General features: G+C 40.7%; 1 protein-coding gene across 1 annotated transcript in view; it reads left to right on the top strand.

Moving 5' to 3' along the window:
- UBE2F (ubiquitin conjugating enzyme E2 F (putative)) overlaps positions 1-20,670 on the top strand; it is an 87,521-nt gene that overhangs the window by 54,969 nt on the left and 11,882 nt on the right. The window contains exons 8-9 of the mRNA XM_050900263.1: positions 337-369; positions 2,758-2,820. Coding sequence (XP_050756220.1) covers positions 337-369; positions 2,758-2,820 — 96 coding nt within the window. The remainder of the gene's footprint in view (positions 1-336; positions 370-2,757; positions 2,821-20,670) is intronic.

The raw sequence follows: 20,670 nt of genomic DNA, 5'->3' as shown, positions 1-20,670 counted from the left end.
CACCCTTTGAACTAAGCAGTGCAGTCAGTTGGTGGCATATACTAAGGTATTATTCCTCTCCTTGAGCAGAGAAGCAACAGAAATAAGGCTCCTATACACACAGAAAGAGCTGAACTTGTATTTGAATGTGCAGTATTTGTTTTTTTGGTGACTTCTAAATATCAAGCATCCATGAAATGGGAAAGCTTTTTCAATATTTTGATTCAATAGTAAAACATCACCCTTAATCTAGATTTGATTTCCAGTAATTTCATGGATTAATAGAAAAATAAAGTATGTGAATGTGTTCAAAACACCTGAAATGCATGCCTAACTGACTGTGCTTTTCCTTTGCAGGATGTTGTCTGGGGGTTAAACTCTTTATTTACTGTAAGTAAATGAATATTTTGCATATCCACTTTCCTTTTTCCTGCCTGGTTTGGTTTCAGCATCACCTGATGTGAACCCCATCTGTTACCTCTTAAACTTAAGGTCGTTATTTCCTTTGGCTTCAGTGGGTGTTGTACAAGTATGAATTCAGTTTGTGTTTCTGTTTGTATAACTGCAAGACTCATACAGACAGTCTGATGCCAGCTTTTTTGTACGTCGTTTTTACTTTTGGTTACGAATCCATTATGGGATATTTTGGTAACAAGTTACTTGGTATCTTCCACACAGTATGAAATTCCTTCTGCTGGTTTGCAGGAAATAGAAATTCATATTGCTCTGAGAAGGAATTTTGTTGGTGTTACGTTTTTGAAAAATTATATTTAGGAATTAATGACTGCCCTGCAGTGTCATTCCTGTTTTGAACACTTATATTCCTGTTCAAGGGCCTTGGTACCCACCCGCAGAATTTGCATAAACCCTGACTTGCCACCAAAATGATATGATTTTGTTCAGAGATCCCATTTGCCCCTTTTTCCTTAGATTGACAGGAGCAAGAAGCCTGTGCCTCGTAATTACAGGAGCAACTTGAAAACGGAGGAGAGGGCAGGAAGCTGCGAGAGGCAGGCAGGATGCAACAGCTACTTTTGCCCTAAAAGTGGAGAGAGGCTAAGTCTTTATTGTACAAAAGCTGCCTCTTTTAGGGAGTCCAGGATTATGGTCCCCTTCCACAGCCATTGCTGCTGGGTAGGAAGGTCAGGAGAAAGCAAAGAAAGGCACTAACTTGATTGACATGTTTGTCATCAACTCTGGAGAGAACTACCCCAGCCACTCTAGGGTGTACAGAGGAGGCTGTGAAAAGCTTTGGATGAGGAGCATCGCTGTGGGCTTCACTAGCCCCAGCCTGTTTTCGGAGAGAGAAATTCCTTCCACTGCTGCCTGCAGGAGGAGGGGCAGAGCAGTGACTGTACTCCCAGCACTATCACCAGGATCATGGTGCATTTCTAAAACCTCTAGCATAGACCAAGCCAGTGACTGGCTACAATCTCCTAAGCTTTCCTGGCATCCAAAGGCTTGATTTGTTTCGACAGCTTCTTTGGTAAGTTGATTTAGAAGATTGGAGAGCATTTGCCTTTTCAACAAAGAGTAATTGCATTTCACAGTTAGTCTCCCACTGCATGCTAAGTAACTGGAAGAAAGCGAAATCCACTGGAGGTACAAAGGAGTGCCTTCAGAGGCAGAACTGCACGTAAAAATAATCCATTAGGCAAACAGCTGCAGAGACTGATGGTCACGCATTGGAGACCACGGGGATTTGTCATGGCCAGTAAGAGCCATGCTTCCCAGCTTGCCTCTTGGATTTCCCTCACACCCAACTTCTTATAAATATTAGGCTTTGAAAAGCTGGCACTGGATCGTACTGGCCTTGCAGATTCTTTTGGGGTTTTCTTGAAGAAAGTGAGTGAGAATGAGGTGGATTGCTGTCCTGGTTTGAATGAAATGGGAGACTTGCTGCTTGAAAACGAGTGGGAGAGTGACACGAGCCTTTCATACTTGTGAAACGATGGCATTTTGCTGCTGTCACAGGCTAACCTTAAACTGGGGAAAGTGGTGTGGGCTGCAGGCAGAATACAGGGGTTTGTGATTCAATGTTATTTTTTTATGATAATTCCCCTTTTATCAGCATCTTGGTTTCCTTTGGTTTTAACCCTAGACCCTTTCTCCTTCTGAAGTTAATATTTATTGAGATTAAACTGACAGACCTGAGACTTATTTTGATTATTTCTGCTCCCTGGCCCCACGTGCCCTTAGCTCTTGGGGTCTTTGCACTCCCTTTCCTCTTGGCCCTGTTTTTCCTATTGCACTAAGACTTTCCTGTCTGTCAAGCTCCAGGTTATGTAGTTTCTTCACAGAGGAAATTAAATTGCTTTGCTATGGAGATGGTATTAAGGAAGCTCTTCCTGCTTTATCACCAGGCTGTTTGCAGGGGTTTTTTTAAGGGTTTACTTTACCCTTGAACAAAAATCAACAGGAATTGAGCCTACTGAAACTTTGAATGTTCCTTCAAAATTTGATTTAAAACTGTTTCAGTTTTCAAATAGAAATGTGTCACTGCCAGAGGGAAGTGTCACGAGGCGGTGTGTGGCGTGCCACCAGATAGGGTCGAATGCCTTGCTGCTGTTGCCCTTTACTTGACTTGTGATTTGGTTTGCAATCATCCAACTCATTTGCATCTACCTTTGGCAGGGATACCTATCAAGGGAGTGAGAAAATGGCACTACACTTGCTAGTCTTGTTTGCTTTGTTTCATTATCTTGTTCATTAGGGCTTTGGATTCCTTGTATGATGCAGTGAGTGGGAACTCTATAATGTTCTCTGTTTCTTTTCCAGGATCTTTTGAATTTTGATGATCCTCTGAATATTGAGGCTGCAGAGCATCATTTGCGCGACAAGGTGAGTCAGCGGTTTATTTAAAGCATGTTGTTCCTAAACAAATACACATACTGTACTCAGTGATTCCCAGTCAGTCCTTTTAAAGCATTTGAGCTGGTACTTCAGGCAGTCGAGTGACTAATTGTATCAGCAACCAGTTATTCAAACAAAATGTGCTTCATCTGGGAAAGTAAACTCAACACAGTAGTGTTACTCACCATATGCTAGAATTGTTGACCATAATGTAGTCATATGCCCAAAATAGATGATCTTTTCCTTCTCGTTTCTGAGATTTTCCCTGAAGTTGTACATGTTCTGTGCAGCAAATAATAGTGAATTGGTTTGGCGCAGTTATGTGAGTAGCCTTTACCTTAAAAGGCCTGCAAAAAGATAACATGGTATTGATTAGTGGCCTGATGAACATCTGTGAGATGTACCTCTGCGCTGAGATTGAGCATGGAGGTAGAGGTGAACAAAGTACTAACTTCCCCCTTGTATGGATATCTGAAGTTGTGTCACGTTACATTATATAGATGCATCCCTCAAGCATATAAAAGTTACACTTGGCATGTTCAAGATCTCTTGTTTTAATTAAACTCTTCCGATACTTTTGTTGAAGTTGACCTTAAAGATTGAAGAAAGTTTCCAGGTAAATGTTGATTTGAAGAGTTCATTTAAAATGCAAAGTCAGGCAGTGCACCTAATTTCTCTCATTTTTTCAAGAGGAAATGTCAGGATTGCAAGTTCATCTTTCTAGCTATTGTCTCGTTTAGTGAGATCTTGTAGCTATTCTGGTATTTGTCAGTGTTTGCAGGGCTGGGACGAAACTGTAAGCCTAAGGTGAGAAAAATTTAGTAGACACCTACTATGGAAGAGGGTTTTTAAACGGTTTTGTTATATCATTTCGGCAAAGAGTGCCAGGAAGCCTTCCAAGCCATAAAACACTGAAAGTAGTCACAGAGGGGATACAGCCCGAGAAACAAAACCAGCGTAGTGAAGATGCTCCCATAGTGCTAGTACAGTCTTCTGTCAGATGTGCTGAGCCTGGGATAGGTGAGCCTTACCAGTGCATCAGGTAAATTATTAGACCTCAGACCAGCCAGACAATAATGTCTGCTTCCCAAAGAGTGATGAAATTCTAAGAAATTGCTATCCTGCATCTCAACCTCATTCAGAAATTGGGAATCCACAGAAAGGAAGAATGTTACCTGCTTTTAAAAACACAACTCCCTCAAAAATGCAGAGGTGAGCACTCAAAATACGTACTGCTACACTAATAGCATGGAGAGGTTTTTTTTCAGGTAAGAGCCGCTGTGGAAGAAGTGAAAGGGAAATTGAGTGGGTTTTTTGACAGTCTTCTAAATTAAAAATATTTTTGGAAAAAAACGTTTTTTATTTAGTAAACTCTGAGTAGTCTCCTCACAGGCATCTGTAAAATTCATATTCTGGCATGTTAACTTTTTTTGGGAGCTTATCTGAATTCAGTTTAGGTATTTAATTGGTAGCGACAGCACCAGGTAGTGCTGGATTTTCCGTAGTATGTCTGACAGCAACATCAAGACAAAACCAACGATGCCTGTTTGGAGAGAATAAATTATGCAAGGGAGAGAAATGTCTGCTTTTACAATTAGCCTCAAAGGATGCAATTGCAGTGTGAGTTAGGTTGTTGGGGTTTTTTTGTCTCTCGGGCATAGATGTCATGTAGGGTATAAGCACTTTGTTGTGAAGTCAAAGTGCTGTGGTCCTGTCCTGTCTCTTAAGAAAATACTTGAAATGCACGATATGATTAATATGGGAATGCTAATGAATTTTCCCTGAGACATTTTTATGTGTGTAATACAATTATACAAATAGTGTATATGTAATATACCCGCATGCACAATCTGTATACAAACAGATGTGCAAATAGATCTATATACAAATAGTTTTGTATACAAACATCTGTGTCTAACAGATACTGTAACAGAATGCGTTTGGTCATTTGACAGTGTGGGAGTATATGGCTTGTAACAGCCAAAACAAACGTACCTCGAGCTGTCTTCTGTGGTTCTCCTGGAGAAGATGACTCAGTATTTCACTGATGTCACTTCAGATTTGAAATCCTGGGACCCATTTGCTGACATTCTAGGCTAAGTGTGGCTGCCCGAGAGGTTAACAGCTAATCTGAAGCCTGCCTCTGGTTATTGAAAATGTGAGACTGGAGTTTGTTCAGTTCTGTAGGCTGGTATTAAGTCATCAAAAATGACTGCCGCCTTGCAGCTGCTGGAAGAAGTCACATCATAGATATCAAGTCCTTGTTATTGATTCTTGGAAGACAGTTGTGCTGTGAATGTTTGTGTTGCAGATCAGGTTAGAAGGCACAGTTATCATCTCTTCCTGCATAAGGGACCTCTTCATTTTTGCATTAAATCTGTGGCTTATACCTGAGCACATAGTTGTAGCTTTTGGGAAAGCAGCCTTGTTCTCAGATGTAAAAATGATACAAAATTCAGAGCTCAAGTTGTTCAATTAATTGCTTTAAAAAACCCTGTGTCTTATCTGAGATCTGAGTTAGTGCAGCTTCAGCTTCCAGCCCTCAGGAGCCTCCTTCAGCTTGAGGAAGGAGCTGTCAGTTACTGAACTTCTTCCCTTCCAGCTTCCTTCAGCCAGTGATCATCAAGTCACTTTTACATGAATTATTTTTTAAAGTATATATGATTGTTTATGCAGCTTTAGTAATTCCACAGTTCTTCCCCACACGCTTTGCAAGATGTCAGTAACTTTTTGGAAGGCTGTACAAGAAATTTGGGCAGAGTCATCAACGTCCATTTTCACAAATGCTAGACAAAGATTATCTCAATGTTCAGACTTGCTAGCCCTCTATTTATGTATCCAAAAACTACCTTCTTATCAGCTACAGAAGTGATCTAGAGACCTGTGTTGTAATTGGTTATTTTCATCAAAAGACCTTTTCAGTGACAGAGGATGCTGTCTGCCTCCTTGTGTGAGTTTTAATTAATTGTGCAGAGATAGGACCCCTGTATTTGTCTTGCATTAAATGGTACTGTTCAAGTGATTTCCTCGTCATTGCGGTCAATTTTGTAAGGCTTCAGTTTTACCAATCGTGAGTTTATCTTATGATTGTCATCAAGTGATGTGGGATGCTCCAAAGCTTAGTTACCCACATGGTAATCTTTTTCCATGTACGCAGTCAGATGTCCCCCCTTTCAGCTTATGAGCTCAATCTCATGTTCTCCTGTTGCACACCTCCGAGAAGGCTCTGTCCTCTCGGTAACCTCCTCGTCAGTATTGGGGGGCTGCTTTTAAGTCCCCCCCAAAGCCACCTTCTGTCCACCAACAAGCCCTGTTCCCTCAGCCTCTCCTCGCCCCGAGGCCTTCCCAGCAGTGCTGTCCCCAGCACGGCATCTGGGACTGTTCCCATGCCGGGGCTGAGCGTGTCCCAGAGGCAGGGCTTCGCATTTGGCCGTGCTGGGCCTCCTGAGGTTGCTGTTGGCCTTTCCTCCAGCCCACACAGGTCTCTCTGGAGGGTGGATTTCCCCTCCGGCATGTTGACTGCATCCTCTTTAGTGACCGTATTTCTGTAGATCTGTTGCCAATTTCCACACTCAGCCAGTTTTTAAACTGAAACCTTCTTGCAAGCTTATTGACTGTGGCTTTCAGCATTTAATAAAGCATTCAGATAAAATTGTAGTTTCCCTTCACTCTTCCCCCTCTGCCTTCGTTTAACTCGTAATTGTTTCCAGCTTAGGGAAAGTTTGCATTGTTCATTTTTGTAGTGTTACTTTTTGGAACATTCCTGGTGCCCAGGAACATTGCGCTGCAGTTAGGTCACAATCACTGGAAGATAAGCAGCCATCCTCTCTTGGTTTAGAGCTCAATAAATCAAAATAAAAAGATGATTGATGTCTCTATGTAAACTAAGCAAGGTGTTTCCCAACATTCAGTCTTCTCACACTGATACAATCTCATCAGTTTGGTAGTATGTGTTTTCTTATTGAATTTAAAGAACTGCTTACTAGTTAATTAGCTGGGACCACTTTGGATTTAGCGGAGAAGTCAGCCTGTCAGTAATTATGTGGATGACGAGAGCCATTAATTGTCAATCAGATCAATTCCATGGATTCCTAAGCAATGAGCAAGTGTTTAAGTTTTAATGACTACTCACTTAAAAATGATGTGCTAAAAATTGTAGGATTTGCTGGTTTGTATAGTGAACAAGTAGAGCTCTATTGATTTGCTTTCTGTGGCAGCCAGGTAGGCTGAATATTGAAAGAATAGGTATATAACTTTGTAATACAAAACCGAATCAGCTTAGTAGTTCAGGACTTGTGTATTTCTTAGCCATAGGTGCTATGGGCACTGTGTCTGCTATTTGTTAGCCGAAATCTAGAAAATGTTTTCCATACATACATCTGTCATGGTTGTTTTGAGATACTGCCTCAGGACGTTGCAATTCACTGGGTTCCTTAAAAGCCCTTATATTTCCTAGTAGTGTTTGCCAAAAAAAACATTTCAAATCCATATGTGCAGTACACAACAGGAAAATTCATTACACTGTTCATGTGGCTTAAAGTAGAAACGTTTTTTCCAAATACTCCTTAGCTTTCTTTCTCACTTAGGCCTGCCATATCAAGAATGCTAATGCTGTGTCCTATTTTAATTGTATTCGCCTGTTGTATTCGGTGCAATTTAAAAGGCTAAAGCAATTTTTGTCATCCTGCAGATTAGCAAACACTCATTTACTTGTTCATCCATGCGGTCTTGAGTTGTTTTAATAGGAGAAGCTGAGTAACATCACCCTGTGTGATTTTCCTGCACGATCTTTCCATCTTCTCAGTGAAACTCATCTGTCAGTATTCAGTGCATGGGAACGCTTCCTGCTGTGTCATTGTGAAAGAGTAAGATAGATAGCGCTCTGGGAGGGATTTTTTTTTTCCCCCTTGTGAAGATCTAACATGTCTTCTTTCATGGGACTTTTACCAGCAGCTCTGAAGTGCCAAAGCTGAGAAATCTAATCGGAATAAATGTGTGTTTGCCCAGGATCCATCTTAAACACAGACTTTTTACTTAATTCAGTGAACCCTGATTTTATTTGCATCTTCCTTGGAAAGCAGCGACGTATATTTCCAATTATAGAGTGCAGGAATGCACTGAACAGTAGGGGTGTCACCTCTCTTCACTGCCTCCAGGTAACTGGCAATTGCATCAAAAGATCATTAATGCCATGCTTTTGTGGCCCTCTCTTTGCTTGCCCCAGCCAGAGGAATGAGGGTTGTTGCCAGACTCAACGTAATTATTGCTGGAAACACGCAGTTGCTCCTGGATGCGGAGGAGTCAGCATGCTGCTTCCAACAGGCACTCCAGGTGCCGACTGTCCTGATCTGTACCTGCGTTGTATTTCCCAGTTGTCTGCCTGGTTTTAAAGAACATGCAGCACAACAACCCTATGTAAAAGGGGTCTTGGTTTTGCCTTTTTTCCCCTAGCTATCTTCTGCTGCTGTCAACAAAGGGAGTTTTAATTGTTTCCCTGCCTTTTCCATGGCTAGATCAGTAGCAAAGCTTGTAGCTGTTGTTTTGATACTTTAATGATTAATTATTTTGCATAGGTTTGCGTGGGGGAGTTTGGTTCTGGCCCAGGTTTTAGAAAGCATGGGTTTTAACTATAGCTGCCGAATTTTAGCAGCTCTGATTGTCACTGACTGTATTTCTAGTCCATCTGTCTTCAGGTGGCTTTATTCGCTGTTATGATGTTGTTTGTAGACATTGTGTTTTTATTCTGAGGGAGGGGGGTTATACATTTGTAAGAATATTAAGGGAAAAATTTAGGAGAGTTGGAATTTGTATATAACGTACTGCAGTAAAACATGACTCTGGACAATTCATGATGTGCTTATGGCTGTAGTCTTTGTAGTTTGTAGTTCTTGTGGTCTTTAGTTTTCAATAGATCATCCTTACAGTTGAGGCTTCTAGTCCTGCTCAAATCATGTCATTCTGATTCCTCACCACAGTAATACTAGCACACTAGCAAAAATCCTCCAGAAGACATCAAGGATAGTATTGCCAGCCTCATTTCACCTGGGATAATGGTCTGCATTTTCATGAACTGCACCCTCAGATAAATCACACAGTCAGTGCCGGCACCAGCGATATGCGAGGCCAGAAGCTCTTGGGGAAGAGGGATGTTGGGGCAGACTTTTCCTTGTGTCACTTGCATGCTGCTGTGACAGCTATTGAATCTTTTTTCTTTTCTTTTCTTTTTACACAAGAAAATACGTTACTGCTTGGCTTTTGCTATTTTTTGTTTTATTAAAGGCTTCTCTTGGTAATGAAGAAAATAAGGTTTTTATTTCAGGATTGTTTTTGTGGAGATGGATTTATAATGTTCATGGTGTTATGGAGTCTGGAGCTGCCTCTTAAGGCGGCTTCTTAGGATTTTAATTGCCCTACATAGCCTCAGTTCCTTAGGAAACTAGGCTTAAAAAAAGTCTCTCCTCTTAATTGCTTGCAGTCTTTGGAGGTTGTTCTAATGAGTCTTCTGGGATGAACATTTTCCGTGAATTACTTGAGGACTGTCTTCTTGTCTTTACAAGTGAGAGCACTAATGTAATTCCGTTAGAAATTCCATTGATAATTAGGAACAGTTGCTGACTACATATTTCACTGAAGAGCTTTTATAACCTTTCATAACTGCATGCAGTTTTTTGAGTCCTTAAATAGCAAACAGTTTAGGATTTTTATAGAATAATCTTAATTTCTCAAACTCTTCCTTGGGCAACTGGGCGAGAACCAGCAGCACCTGGCAAAATGCCAGTGCCTGGGCCAGATTCTGGAGAGGGCATTAATGTATCTTCTGAAAACAGGTAAGTCATTGAAAGAGAAAGTTGTCAGCAAGAGGTCTGCCTGTAAGTAACGATCATAAGTAAGAAACAAATACAGATATGTCTGTGGAATATCTTTAGGCATCCCTTTGGAAATACAGTAAGTAGAATTTCCCCCCAAATTGTCCCTCTGCATCAAAAATTGTCGTTACCCAGCATAGCCTCTTTAGTTCTGGAGCTGCCAAGAACCAGCAACAACTTGCAACTGTAAAACTTCATTTTCACCAAGAGTGATTTCATTCTTGCTAGGTTTTTTTTGCTTGTGGGTTTTGGTTTTTTTTACATCAGAAACTACTAAGTCTGGCTTGTGAAGCACGTTCTCAAAGTGGAGAGGGGTTACTGTTCTCCTGTCTCACCTCAGATTTTATCAAACACTATAAACCAATCTGCCACACAGACCGGGAGCCCTGTGCTTTCCTTTCTGAGCTAGCCTGCAGGGTGCTAAATACAGAAGCTGGCAGATTTGGGATCTTTCATCTCTGCTGAAGTTCAGAGTAATTTTGTCCTCAGACTGATAATGCCTTCAGACAGTTAAAAAGTCCCAGAGCTCGCTGCCTGTGTATCATTTCAGATTTGATCCTTCTAAAGACTCTTCCAAAATAATGTCATGGCCAGCTGTACTTTTATCCTCCTGGCTTTTTATTTCTGTGCTTATACATATTAAGGGCATAATTATGTTTAGATTTAAGTCTACCTTGAAAATCCATTTTTCTGTGTAGCTGAAGAAATGCATTTGAAACTAGTGTCTTCAAATTTGGATTCTTCTTGATCTCTTGTCATTGATGACTTTGAAGTTAGTTTTCTTCTATTACTGTAATTTCATATATCAGATTAGTCTGTTTGAAATGTTATTTGATGCATCTGAATGAAAAGCACAATATAAATGCTAGCATGTCGCAGATGTGTTGGATCCTCTAAGCAGACAAACAGTAACACAAAATAGAATTAAAACTTGGAAGTTGGGAAGAAAAAAATTCATTATCTGTATTTCTTCCTGAGGTCTTCTGGTTTAAAGTAATTCATTTAACTGATCTTACAGTAACATCTCTGTTTCTCTGACATAGCTGCTCTTTTTTGTTATCATTTTTATATCAAAAGCATTTGAATATACATTTGAGTACTTAGCTCCTGCAGTGATTCTTCCTGTTGAGAAGAGATCAGGTCTTTTCCCTTGCCACTTCCCCAGAACCATCCCAAACTTCACAGAAACAGGACGAGCAGCTGGCAGTGGCTGCCAGCCAGCGCAGGCTCCTTGACAGATCGGCGTCTTCAATGCAGATCAACACCTTTGCTTATTGAAACAACTGAGTAATGTGAACTATTGCCCTTCACTTGAGACACTAGCTAACATCTGTGTTGGAAATGAATGAAGCATCTGCAAGAGGATTCTAATAAATAACTTTCTTCTTTTTTTTCTTACCTCCAAACTGCTTAGACTCTGCTTTTTTGGTTTTTATCTTTGGCTTTATGTAAAACTCAAGGACAGAGTGGCTTAGTTATTTGAGACTTAGGCTGCAGAGCCCAAGAGCAGAGGTAACCGTGACCATTGTAGGGAATGCTTAATTTAGTGCATTAACTTTTCTTGCTTGAAGCATTTGGGTTGGTTCACCTCTTTGGTGGTTCCATTTACGAATGGAGACTGAATGACCTGCAAGAACATTTCTTCCACCTTTGCGTCAATTGGGTTTGTGTGGCTGGAAGCAAAAGATTTCCTGTGGATGTTCTTCAGTGGATTTTCTGCTTGCTAGATTGATTTGTTAGCAGTTAAATATCTTGAAGTAAATCTGTCTAAGAATTAGAAATATTATCCACTGATCTATAGTGACTGTTGGCAAATTTGGGTGCAAAACAGTTTGTTTGGATAGTACTCACCAAAATTGTCCAAGATTCTGTAAAAGACATTTCAATATAAAACATTTGTACTATATAAAATAAAATTTCGTGGTCCACGGGTGCTGCATCTTGTCACTGTACATTTCAGAAGAGATACTATTTGTGGTAAAAAGCACTAGAAATAGCTCTAAACAAGCATTTTATTTTCCAGATAATTCTGAATTATGTGAAATAGCTGTGTTCCTTTGATGGATAGTGTTCCTTGAAGAAACTGAAAACAGTTGAAATAGTTTTATTTTGCAAAATAGTCAAAAGCATATGGGTAGGTCAAAAGTCAAATACCAGCTCTGTATTACCCAAGTTTATATCCTGTTTCTATCTGAATGCTTGTTTCTTTATTGGATTGGGTCCGGGCGATGCACTCCAAAGGTTTTTAAGGGCAAACTGTTTTTTTTTCTAATGCCTTCCCCAAGGAATTTTTAAAAAATAGTGCTCATTTAATTCACTGATGCATTATTTTTAGCCCAATCCTCTTTATCAAACTTGTTGCCCTTGCCAACAGTTTCCCATCACAGCCATAAACTTTGTTAAACTTTTCCAGTTTCCCAAACCTATCCCTATGAAGTTTTGTATGCAAACAGTGCTAATGATATTTGAAGAATTCTGATCATTACTATTTTCATTTTTTAAGCTCAGATGCCTAAAGTTTAGTGATGGCTCAAGACAGCTGGACAATTAGCCTTAGAATAGAGGAATTATTTTGAAAACATTTACTTGAAGTTCATTTCAGTGGTCTTTAAAAAAAAAATGTATTTTATTGTTATTAATGTGTTTGAGCTGGTGCTAGAGGAGCAACTATGCATGGGATTGGTTGTGCTAGATGCTCATAAGTGACAAGGAGCAGTTTCTCAGCTGCACCCTGCCTGTTTAACTGCAGGGGGACATGGTGGGGAGCAGTGATGGAGCATGCAAAAGTGACTTGCGTTGTCACATTATGCAGTGCAGAGGGAAAACCTTTGCTTTGCCTGTTTCTGAAGGTAGCATACTGAAGTCTGACTGGTTTTTCTTTGCACTGCTTCCCTGAGGCTTCAAGTGACAGGGAGGAGAAGAGATGCTTCTCTAAGTCAAAGCTTCCCCAGAGCTGGCAGTACTCTTCCCACACAGCAGCAACTGGAAGAGTTGCCACGAGGAAGCAGTAGATCTAACTAGACGTCATGGCTCTTCCTTCTGTTTGATGTGGGAGGCTCTTCAGTCCCTTCTACCAGATTTTACTGAAGAGCCTTCTCACTAAATGATCTCTTACACTTCATTGTAATAACCTTGACAGTTCTGTTGGGTGGAAATGCTTTTGATTAAAGCGGAAATTTTTGAGTTTGCAGCTTGGCTAGAGAGACAGTCGTGTTTCTTGGTAGGTATTCTATTCTGTGTTGCGCTCGCTGCTTTTTCACTAAGTAGCATTTCCTGCATACATGGTCCAAGTGAAGCCCACTAGGTGTTGTGGAAACATCTGGCTAGGTACTCATGTTTAGAAGGAAGCATTTACAATGACCCTGTGTCCAATCTGGAAATCATCACTACAGCATGCATGTTTGCAAGTGGAGGGCTCTGTGAGTTCAGAGTCCACAACTATTGCCTCTTCTAGTGCTGCACAGGCTTTTTGCTACTTGTGGGACATAAGTGGGGATTTAAAAGGTCAGTATGGTTCTGTGATCCTCTCTCCTGCTAGCTTTACAAGCTTACCTATGCAGGTCAGAATACATTAGAGTCCATCTTCCAAGATGTGTCTTTCTTGTCTTTTGCTTAGTTGAATGCCAGGCTGTAGTCCCTCACTGAAAACATCCAACTGTTAGATGCTTTGAAGTTTTACTAAATTATTTTTAAGGGGTTAAAAAATGGGCACATTCTTGTATAATTTTCAAAGTTTGTTCCCTAAATCCTGGCCAGTAACATAACGGTATAATAAACTGAAAGCTGAAAATGTTTTAATAATAAACTCTGGCTTTCATCTGTCAAGCCAACCGAATGGAGAATGTAGACGATCAAAGCATTATTTGACAGACTCTTCAGAATACTGGGAAAGCATCTTTATCAATTATTGGCAGGGCAGAAGGGTCAGATTGGAGTTTGACACTTAGTAGTAGCTTGGAAAACACAAGTAAATCATACTGTGCATCTAAATGTGCAAACTGCTGGGTCCTCTCAGTTTCTCCTTCAATTAAAAAAGAATTGAGACCGTTCAGAGTTTTTCAGGATGGATCTTTCGTTTTGCATTGATTTTGTAGCAGCTGTTCCACAAAATAGCATTAGCTAACTGTCCTTCCTCCGTTTCAGCATGGCACATGAAAATGTATTAACTATTCCTGCAAGACCCAGGGGTGCAATGAAGTGTGAATACAGATTATCTGCTGTTCATTCCTGTCTCTTGTATGCAAGAACAAAGGCTGATCGCAGTATGGAGAGGGATTGCAAGCTGTTAGTGGCATGCTGGGTTAACATACCCTAATGTAATCTTGCATAAATGAATGGAGATAAAAACAAAATGTAACTTTGCTGTTACTGGAAGGATGTAATATAATATCCAGCTCCAACGTGCTGTAGGTAGCCTGGTATTTTGCTAATTGTGCAGAGAGTTATGAGATCTGGTATGTCACATTACCGGCCTGTTTTCTGCTGTGTGCTTGTCAGTAACCTCAAATTCATGACTGACAGCTCTGTACTGCTTGCTTGAATTTCTGCCTTCATCCGATTTATTTTGTAATTTATTGAGACAGAGTAGCTTCCTGCTCTAAAATTACTCGAGGAGAGACAGATGCAGGCACACCTGTCACACAGAAGCAACGCAGGAGAATTTTGGTATGAACATGTCAAAAAATAGAGTCAAGAAACATCTTCTACCTTGTGTAGAGTAGCTGGTGATGCTGGCTATTTCTTGATTAAAGGCAGTGATTCCTTAGTTGCACTCTTCTCCATCCGGAGCATGAGCCTCTGCCAGCGCTTTTGGGTATGGTGGCTGATGGCTCACTTGGCTCAGCGTAAAGGAATAATGTCTGACAGCATCTTGCTTGTTTGTGTTCTTAGCTATGAACCCAAGTTTGCACACACGTCAGTGAAGGGAGGATAGCACATTGAATATTTGTCAAAATAGTATGAAATTTCATTTGATGACCTGTTGAACATGGCATAAGAAAGTGGTAGATCAGCAATAAACAAATTTTTCTAGCATCTCTTTCCAGCACCATGCTGGTGCTGACTTCAGATATGACCTTGTTTAGCCTTGCGTTCATTTTGGGAAAGTAAATGGAGAGAAGTGGGTTGGTTACAGCTGCCAAATGAAGTGTTGTCAGGGAGTGGGTCTTTTCTGTGGATTCCAGCCCTGTGTTGGCAGACTTGGGAGGAAACTATCTGAAAATTTCAGCTTGTCATCGTGTGCTGACTACCTTGTCAGGAGTGTGAATATTCAGTAACAAAATCTATAAAGCCAGAATATTTTTTTTTCTGGTGTCTTGGAAGAGCTTTATTTCAATAGTAAAACATTTACCATGTAACCTGCAAATCACTTTCCATGTAATATGTTTTATTACTCAGCAAAAGCTACAAATAAGTTACTACTTTTGAGCCCGTAGCCTTCTGTTGAGTGTATGGATTGACCATAGCTGCCATTCTTACACGTACGCGGTCGTGTGGCCAGCCCTGTCCGTTGGAGTTAGCAGTTGTTAACGTTGACATTAATTTCAGCAGATTTTGTACTGGTTTTTAGCAGTGGAAAAAAAATCAGGCTTTCTATGAGTGTCATAGGAACAATTTAACAGCCATGTCTATCCGGAGCCCTTTAATCAAGCATCCCACTGGGTTTTCTCATCTGAGGATATCGTAAGGATGCTGGTTATTACATGACTTCTCTGATCAGGTAGTACTCTCCACTATGTCAGCTTATGGTCCGGCATTCTAATTTTGTGCTTAGATTACAGATATTTATCCTGGATGATTGGGCAATTGCTTTTACTGTGTTTTATTTGGCTGCGACAACAGAAGCAACTTTTAATAGTGCTCCTGGCCAAAAGAACCTGATGGGGTACATACTCACCAGCAGTGAAATCTATAGGGACAAGATATCTAACAATTGTTGTAGCTGTAGGTAGCTGGGTTTCTTGCATTACTGCAGTGAAGCACTGATCTAACACTGCTGCGGTATTAGCATATCACTCAACTAAAAATAAGTCCTTTATAACTTCCAAAGTACTTACAGTGCTTGTTGTAGAAAACAACAGCTGCTTTTGATTCTTTAGTATCATTAAGCACATGAACCTGTGAGCTGAAATCCCTCTTGAAAAATAAATAGGAATTACATTTAATAGGAGGAAGAGGCAGTAAACCAGGTTTGGACATATTTTGAATATTCTGTTTATTTCATATTGTCTGAGAATTCACAGATGTCTGTCTGCAAAGCTGAAATAGGTAGATAACCTGAAAGATTTAACAGACAACAACAAAGATGATCCTTTGGTTTAATACTCTTATTTGCTTCATCAAGAATGCAAATTAATGTTTCACCACTGCAAATTTGTTTTTCTCCATTGGCTGCAGTCAAGCCAAGCTTTTCACCTTGTCTTGATTTTTCTTATAATGATTAGTAGTAATTGTAAGTGATTTCACTTTGATATCTTTAATAATAAACTGAAGAAATGGATTTAAAGAAAAATAGGTGGTTTTTTTTTTTACTTTCAGTGTCATGAAGCTGGTTAATGTTGGTTTACAGTAGAATTTGTAGATGTGTTTGACACTTATTTTTGTGTGAATAGAATAGGATCTGATGTCTACGAATTTAGTTTGATCATCCAGCATTGCAATTTTGGGCGTAGTTTCTTGTAGACAGGACTTAAAGCTATACAAATTGCCGGAGCCCTGAAGCCGATGAGGACACGTTATCGTGGTAAGAGGATGCAGTTACCTCCTCTCACTGCCGAGGTAGCAAGGGTACTCAGGTATTCTCAGTTCACTCTAAGTCAATTTGAGTCAATTAACTCCAAGTTAAATTTGAGATCTAATGCCTCGCTCTTACTTAGGGCATTTCATCAGTGGAAACAAAGCGCACAAATGGAGAGCTCACTGCATTTTTTGCTACTTTGCTGGTGGGAACGTAGTGATGTAGAGAGGGAAATGATTCCCGGGTAGGACAATAAAACAGTGGGGGTCTGGGCATTCATTTGGATCCTCTTAGTCCTAGATTAATACCCTGGCATTTGAATTGCATTCTGTTTCTTATCCTTTCCTTAATTTTGGCTTGAATGTGTCTCAGTCTTGCTGTAATGTTCCTACACAGACAGCCTTTCTCACCTATTTTATCTCTGCTCTGACAAGTTCAGTTTTGAAGGAGTAGACAGACCACTTTTCTCTGCTGTGCTGCCTTTCTTACTTGTAGGTGCGAAAGGTTCCCATTACATAGAAAAGCTAAAATGCACAAAGGAAGAAGCAACCAATTTTGTAATCTAAGCTTGACATTCTGCTTTTTTTATCTGCTTGCAAAATAAATCCTTTTTCTGGTTTTCAGAACTGAGATTGGACTGTGGTTTAAATCAGCACTGTGCTGCACTGATGCAATCACAGCTGAGACTCTTGTCCTAGGGGTTTTCTTTCTCACGTCTTAGAAACTTCAACCCTACAATCAGCCTGTGTTTGTGATAAACAGAGTAGAGAATGTTTGGCAAGGAAGTCAGTGTGAGTCTTAAGATTGAGTTCCTAAGAGTAAGTAACTCTCATGTCTGAATTGGTTCAGATAGCCATTCTCCCTTGAGGAGCCCCTCTTTGGCACTGCGTAACACTGACAAAAAGTGGCTTCAGTTGGGTTTTTGAAACCGTTCTCCTTGTGCTGCTGAGGGGAGAGTTGCTCTTAATGGCTTGGCAGTGGCTCCACACCATGCACTCATTCTTATGATGAGTGGTTACTCATCCATGATATAATTACTGTATTCTACAGGCAGTCCCAGCTATAATTCCTTGGCTGAAAGGAAATTCTCTGTTGTGTGTGATTAAAATCTGTGGCCATCTTTCTAAAAATAAAGGCTGCCAGCAGGAGGATAATTTCCTGAACAAGGCAGGTACAATACAGATAGCTACTAAAATAGGTGAAAAGGAAAAGAAAGTTTTTGCCTTGATCATTAGAAGCAATCAATTTAACATGATTAATGTAAATTATTGAGTGGGGAGAGATACAGAACTGCAGGGCACTTCAGGTTTAAAGTAATTTTTTGATTAAAGTTTCCTAAACTGTAAAACTGTAATTGGGTAGGGGAAGGAGGGAAATCCGTCCAGGTATTATAAGCTAAACAATCTGGTCTTGAACATACTGGAATATGAGATAATAGTAATTAGGTGTAGAACGAAAAGAGTTTCTGTGGAGCTGAGAGTAAAGGAATTACTGAGTTGACAAGCCCGACACTTTCCTCCTCCGTTCATCAAGACTAAAAATTATACCTTTAACAAAATGTTCCTATGTTTGGTGCATCACTGTGGTATGGATAGATGTGTCAACCTCAGTGCCACCGTCATTTTTGAAGGATTTCTGTTTTCTATCCCTTCACTTCTCTGATAAAAGTTGGATATTGTTTTGGAGTCTGTCAGTCTAATATTCTTATAACAGCAGCAGAATAATTTGAAGAAATATCAAATGGTGGATAATGATGAAATTGAGTAAGGAGACACTGGAAAACTTTGCTACGCAGCTGGCAAGTTACATGAAAATGACTTGCAGTTACATTAAAAACACAAGCTTAAAGGTCTTGATAGAAACATTTATTTGTTCTTTCTTGCTCAGCATAACCAAGTAAAGTGATTCTGAATCATATTAGGAGGGCTGTTTGTTCTGTAACTGTAGGTTTTCCAGAACTTCATCCTTGAGACTTTTTCAGAAGGTATTTCACAGAATCATGAAGCCGCTGAGGTTGGCAGGGACCTCTGGAGATCATCTAGTCCAGCTGCTGTGCTCATGATAGAGCCAGCTGGAGCAGGTTGCCCAGGACGATGTACAGTCAGATTTTAAGTCTCTCCTCCTATGACAGATGCTCCAATTCATTTATCATCTTTGTGGCCCTTTGCTAGGCTCACTCCAGTAAGTCCCTATCTCTCTAATCCTGAGGAGCCTGGAACCGGGCACAGCATTCGGCATGTGTCTCATCAGGCCTGAGTGGAGTGAAAGGATCACCTCCCTTGACCTGCTGCCAATGCTCTTCATAGTACAGCCCAGGATGCTCATGGCCTTCTTTGGTGGTTCACAGTCAGCTTGGTGACCACCAGAACCCCAAGGTCCTTCTCTGCAAAGCTGCTTGCCAGCCCCCAGCATGTACTGATGGATGGCGCTATTCACGGGCAAGACTTTGCATTTCCCCTTGTTGAACTTCATGAGGTTCCGCTCTATCCAATTCTCCAGCCTGTCGAGGTCCTTCTGAATGGCAGCACACGTATCTGGTGTATCAGCCACTCCTCCCAGTTTTATATCATCAGCAAACTCTGCCCCTTCATCCAGGTCATTAATGAAGAGGTTAAACAGTATTGGCCCCAATATCAACCCCTTGAGTACTCCACTAGGACTTTGTGCCACTGATCACAACCCCCTGAGCCCAGCACTTCAGCTGGTTCAGTCCACCTCACTGTCCATTTATCTAGTCCATACTTAACCAGTTTGTCTTGGAGCTTCACTGAAGTGAACCTTTAGCAATTGCTTTGCTTTTTAGTCTTTTTTTGTAAAGGAATAAGACTTATGCAGTGATGCCATCCATCTGTCCCCTTCCTTCATCGCAGCCTTCTCCTCAATCCCCGTAGCTTTTAAACACAGACATCAATTTCCATCAAATTTGACAGAGCAGCAGAGTCTTTACATCCAGTTCTCGTAACTGTCACAAAACTGTCAGCAGCAGCAGAGAGAGGATGGTCTGTGAGCGAGCCACCAGGAAAGTCTGCTGTGTGAGCTCACCCAGGACCCGCTCCAGGTGGGCTGCCGTCGGGCCTGTGCGGGCACGCGCAGCTCGGAGCAGGCTATGTGCTTCGCCTTTCCCTCAGCTGGTGGCGAGGAGACTTGGGTGCAACCCAGGAGGGCTGCAGGAGGGTGAGGGAACTGCAGTTCTTGCTGGGAGAGAGGAGGTGGTAAAGAGTATCAAAGAAAAGCTGTGTTTTGGGCGGGGGGGGGGGGGAATAGTAATGATAGTCTGCAAATCTGTAAGCAGTCAGATTTTGCTATCTTTGCTTGCTGAATGTGTCTTTTAAAGCCCTTTCATGACTGTGCTAGATATTCCCTAGCTGTATGGGTAGAAATGTGTGGGTTGCAAATAGACTCTTGCGCACTAAGTGAGGCTTTATTCTTGTAAAGGGAACTACCCACAAACTATTCAAACACTGCGGGGAGTTCCATTACTTCATACTGATCACGAGATCTGCATATTTTTACTTGCATTTGTCTCTCTTCCTCTTCCGTATTTAGCCACATTTGAAGTAATTAGTAATCACACTACTGCGTACATTAATTTTTAGGGGACTTTTGCACAACTCTCACTTTTTCATTTTCAGTACTGCTGGCTCTTACTCCAGCAATAGAAACATATATGCTATTAAGATTGCTTAAGAAATAATTGAGGTCAAGGCTTTAAAGCTACTGCTTCTTCACCTTGCATTATTAATTCTCAAGGTTTACAGAAAGAGTGGCATTGTAAAACCCATTGTAAAATTGTATACCATATCATACTAGCTGCTCTGCTTGCATGCATTCTGCTATCCTTTTCATAATGTCTGAATGTCTCATTGTTTTACCTCTTACTATTTTTAGTTGTTTTCACTTTGTCTGTAAACTGGATTTCTCCTTCTCTACTTTCATTCTTCCACGTGATCTTGGAATTATTCTGATGTGAAGTTTGTGAGGTCAGTCAGTCTTGGAAAGAAATTATAGTGAAAAATAAAGTTCCCAAGAGTTTGCTGTGGGATCCAGGGCTATGGCAGAAAAGAGTTTGAGGTGATACAGCTGCTTCTATACCCATAGAAACAGTAAGAAGGTATTGGTTTTGAAACTCACGAGCGTAAGAAATGTTTTGCCAAACGTGGTGATTGTGACAGTACTTGAGGAATCCCTTGGTCTTTGCTGGGTTTCCTGATGCGTCATCTCCAGTTGAGGTATGTC

This window comes from Gymnogyps californianus, chromosome 7 (genome assembly GCF_018139145.2).
Source record: "Gymnogyps californianus isolate 813 chromosome 7, ASM1813914v2, whole genome shotgun sequence".
Classification (NCBI taxonomy): domain Eukaryota; kingdom Metazoa; phylum Chordata; class Aves; order Accipitriformes; family Cathartidae; genus Gymnogyps; species Gymnogyps californianus.
Note: the sequence above shows the minus strand (reverse complement) of the source record. Positions and strands in the feature narration are given on the sequence as shown.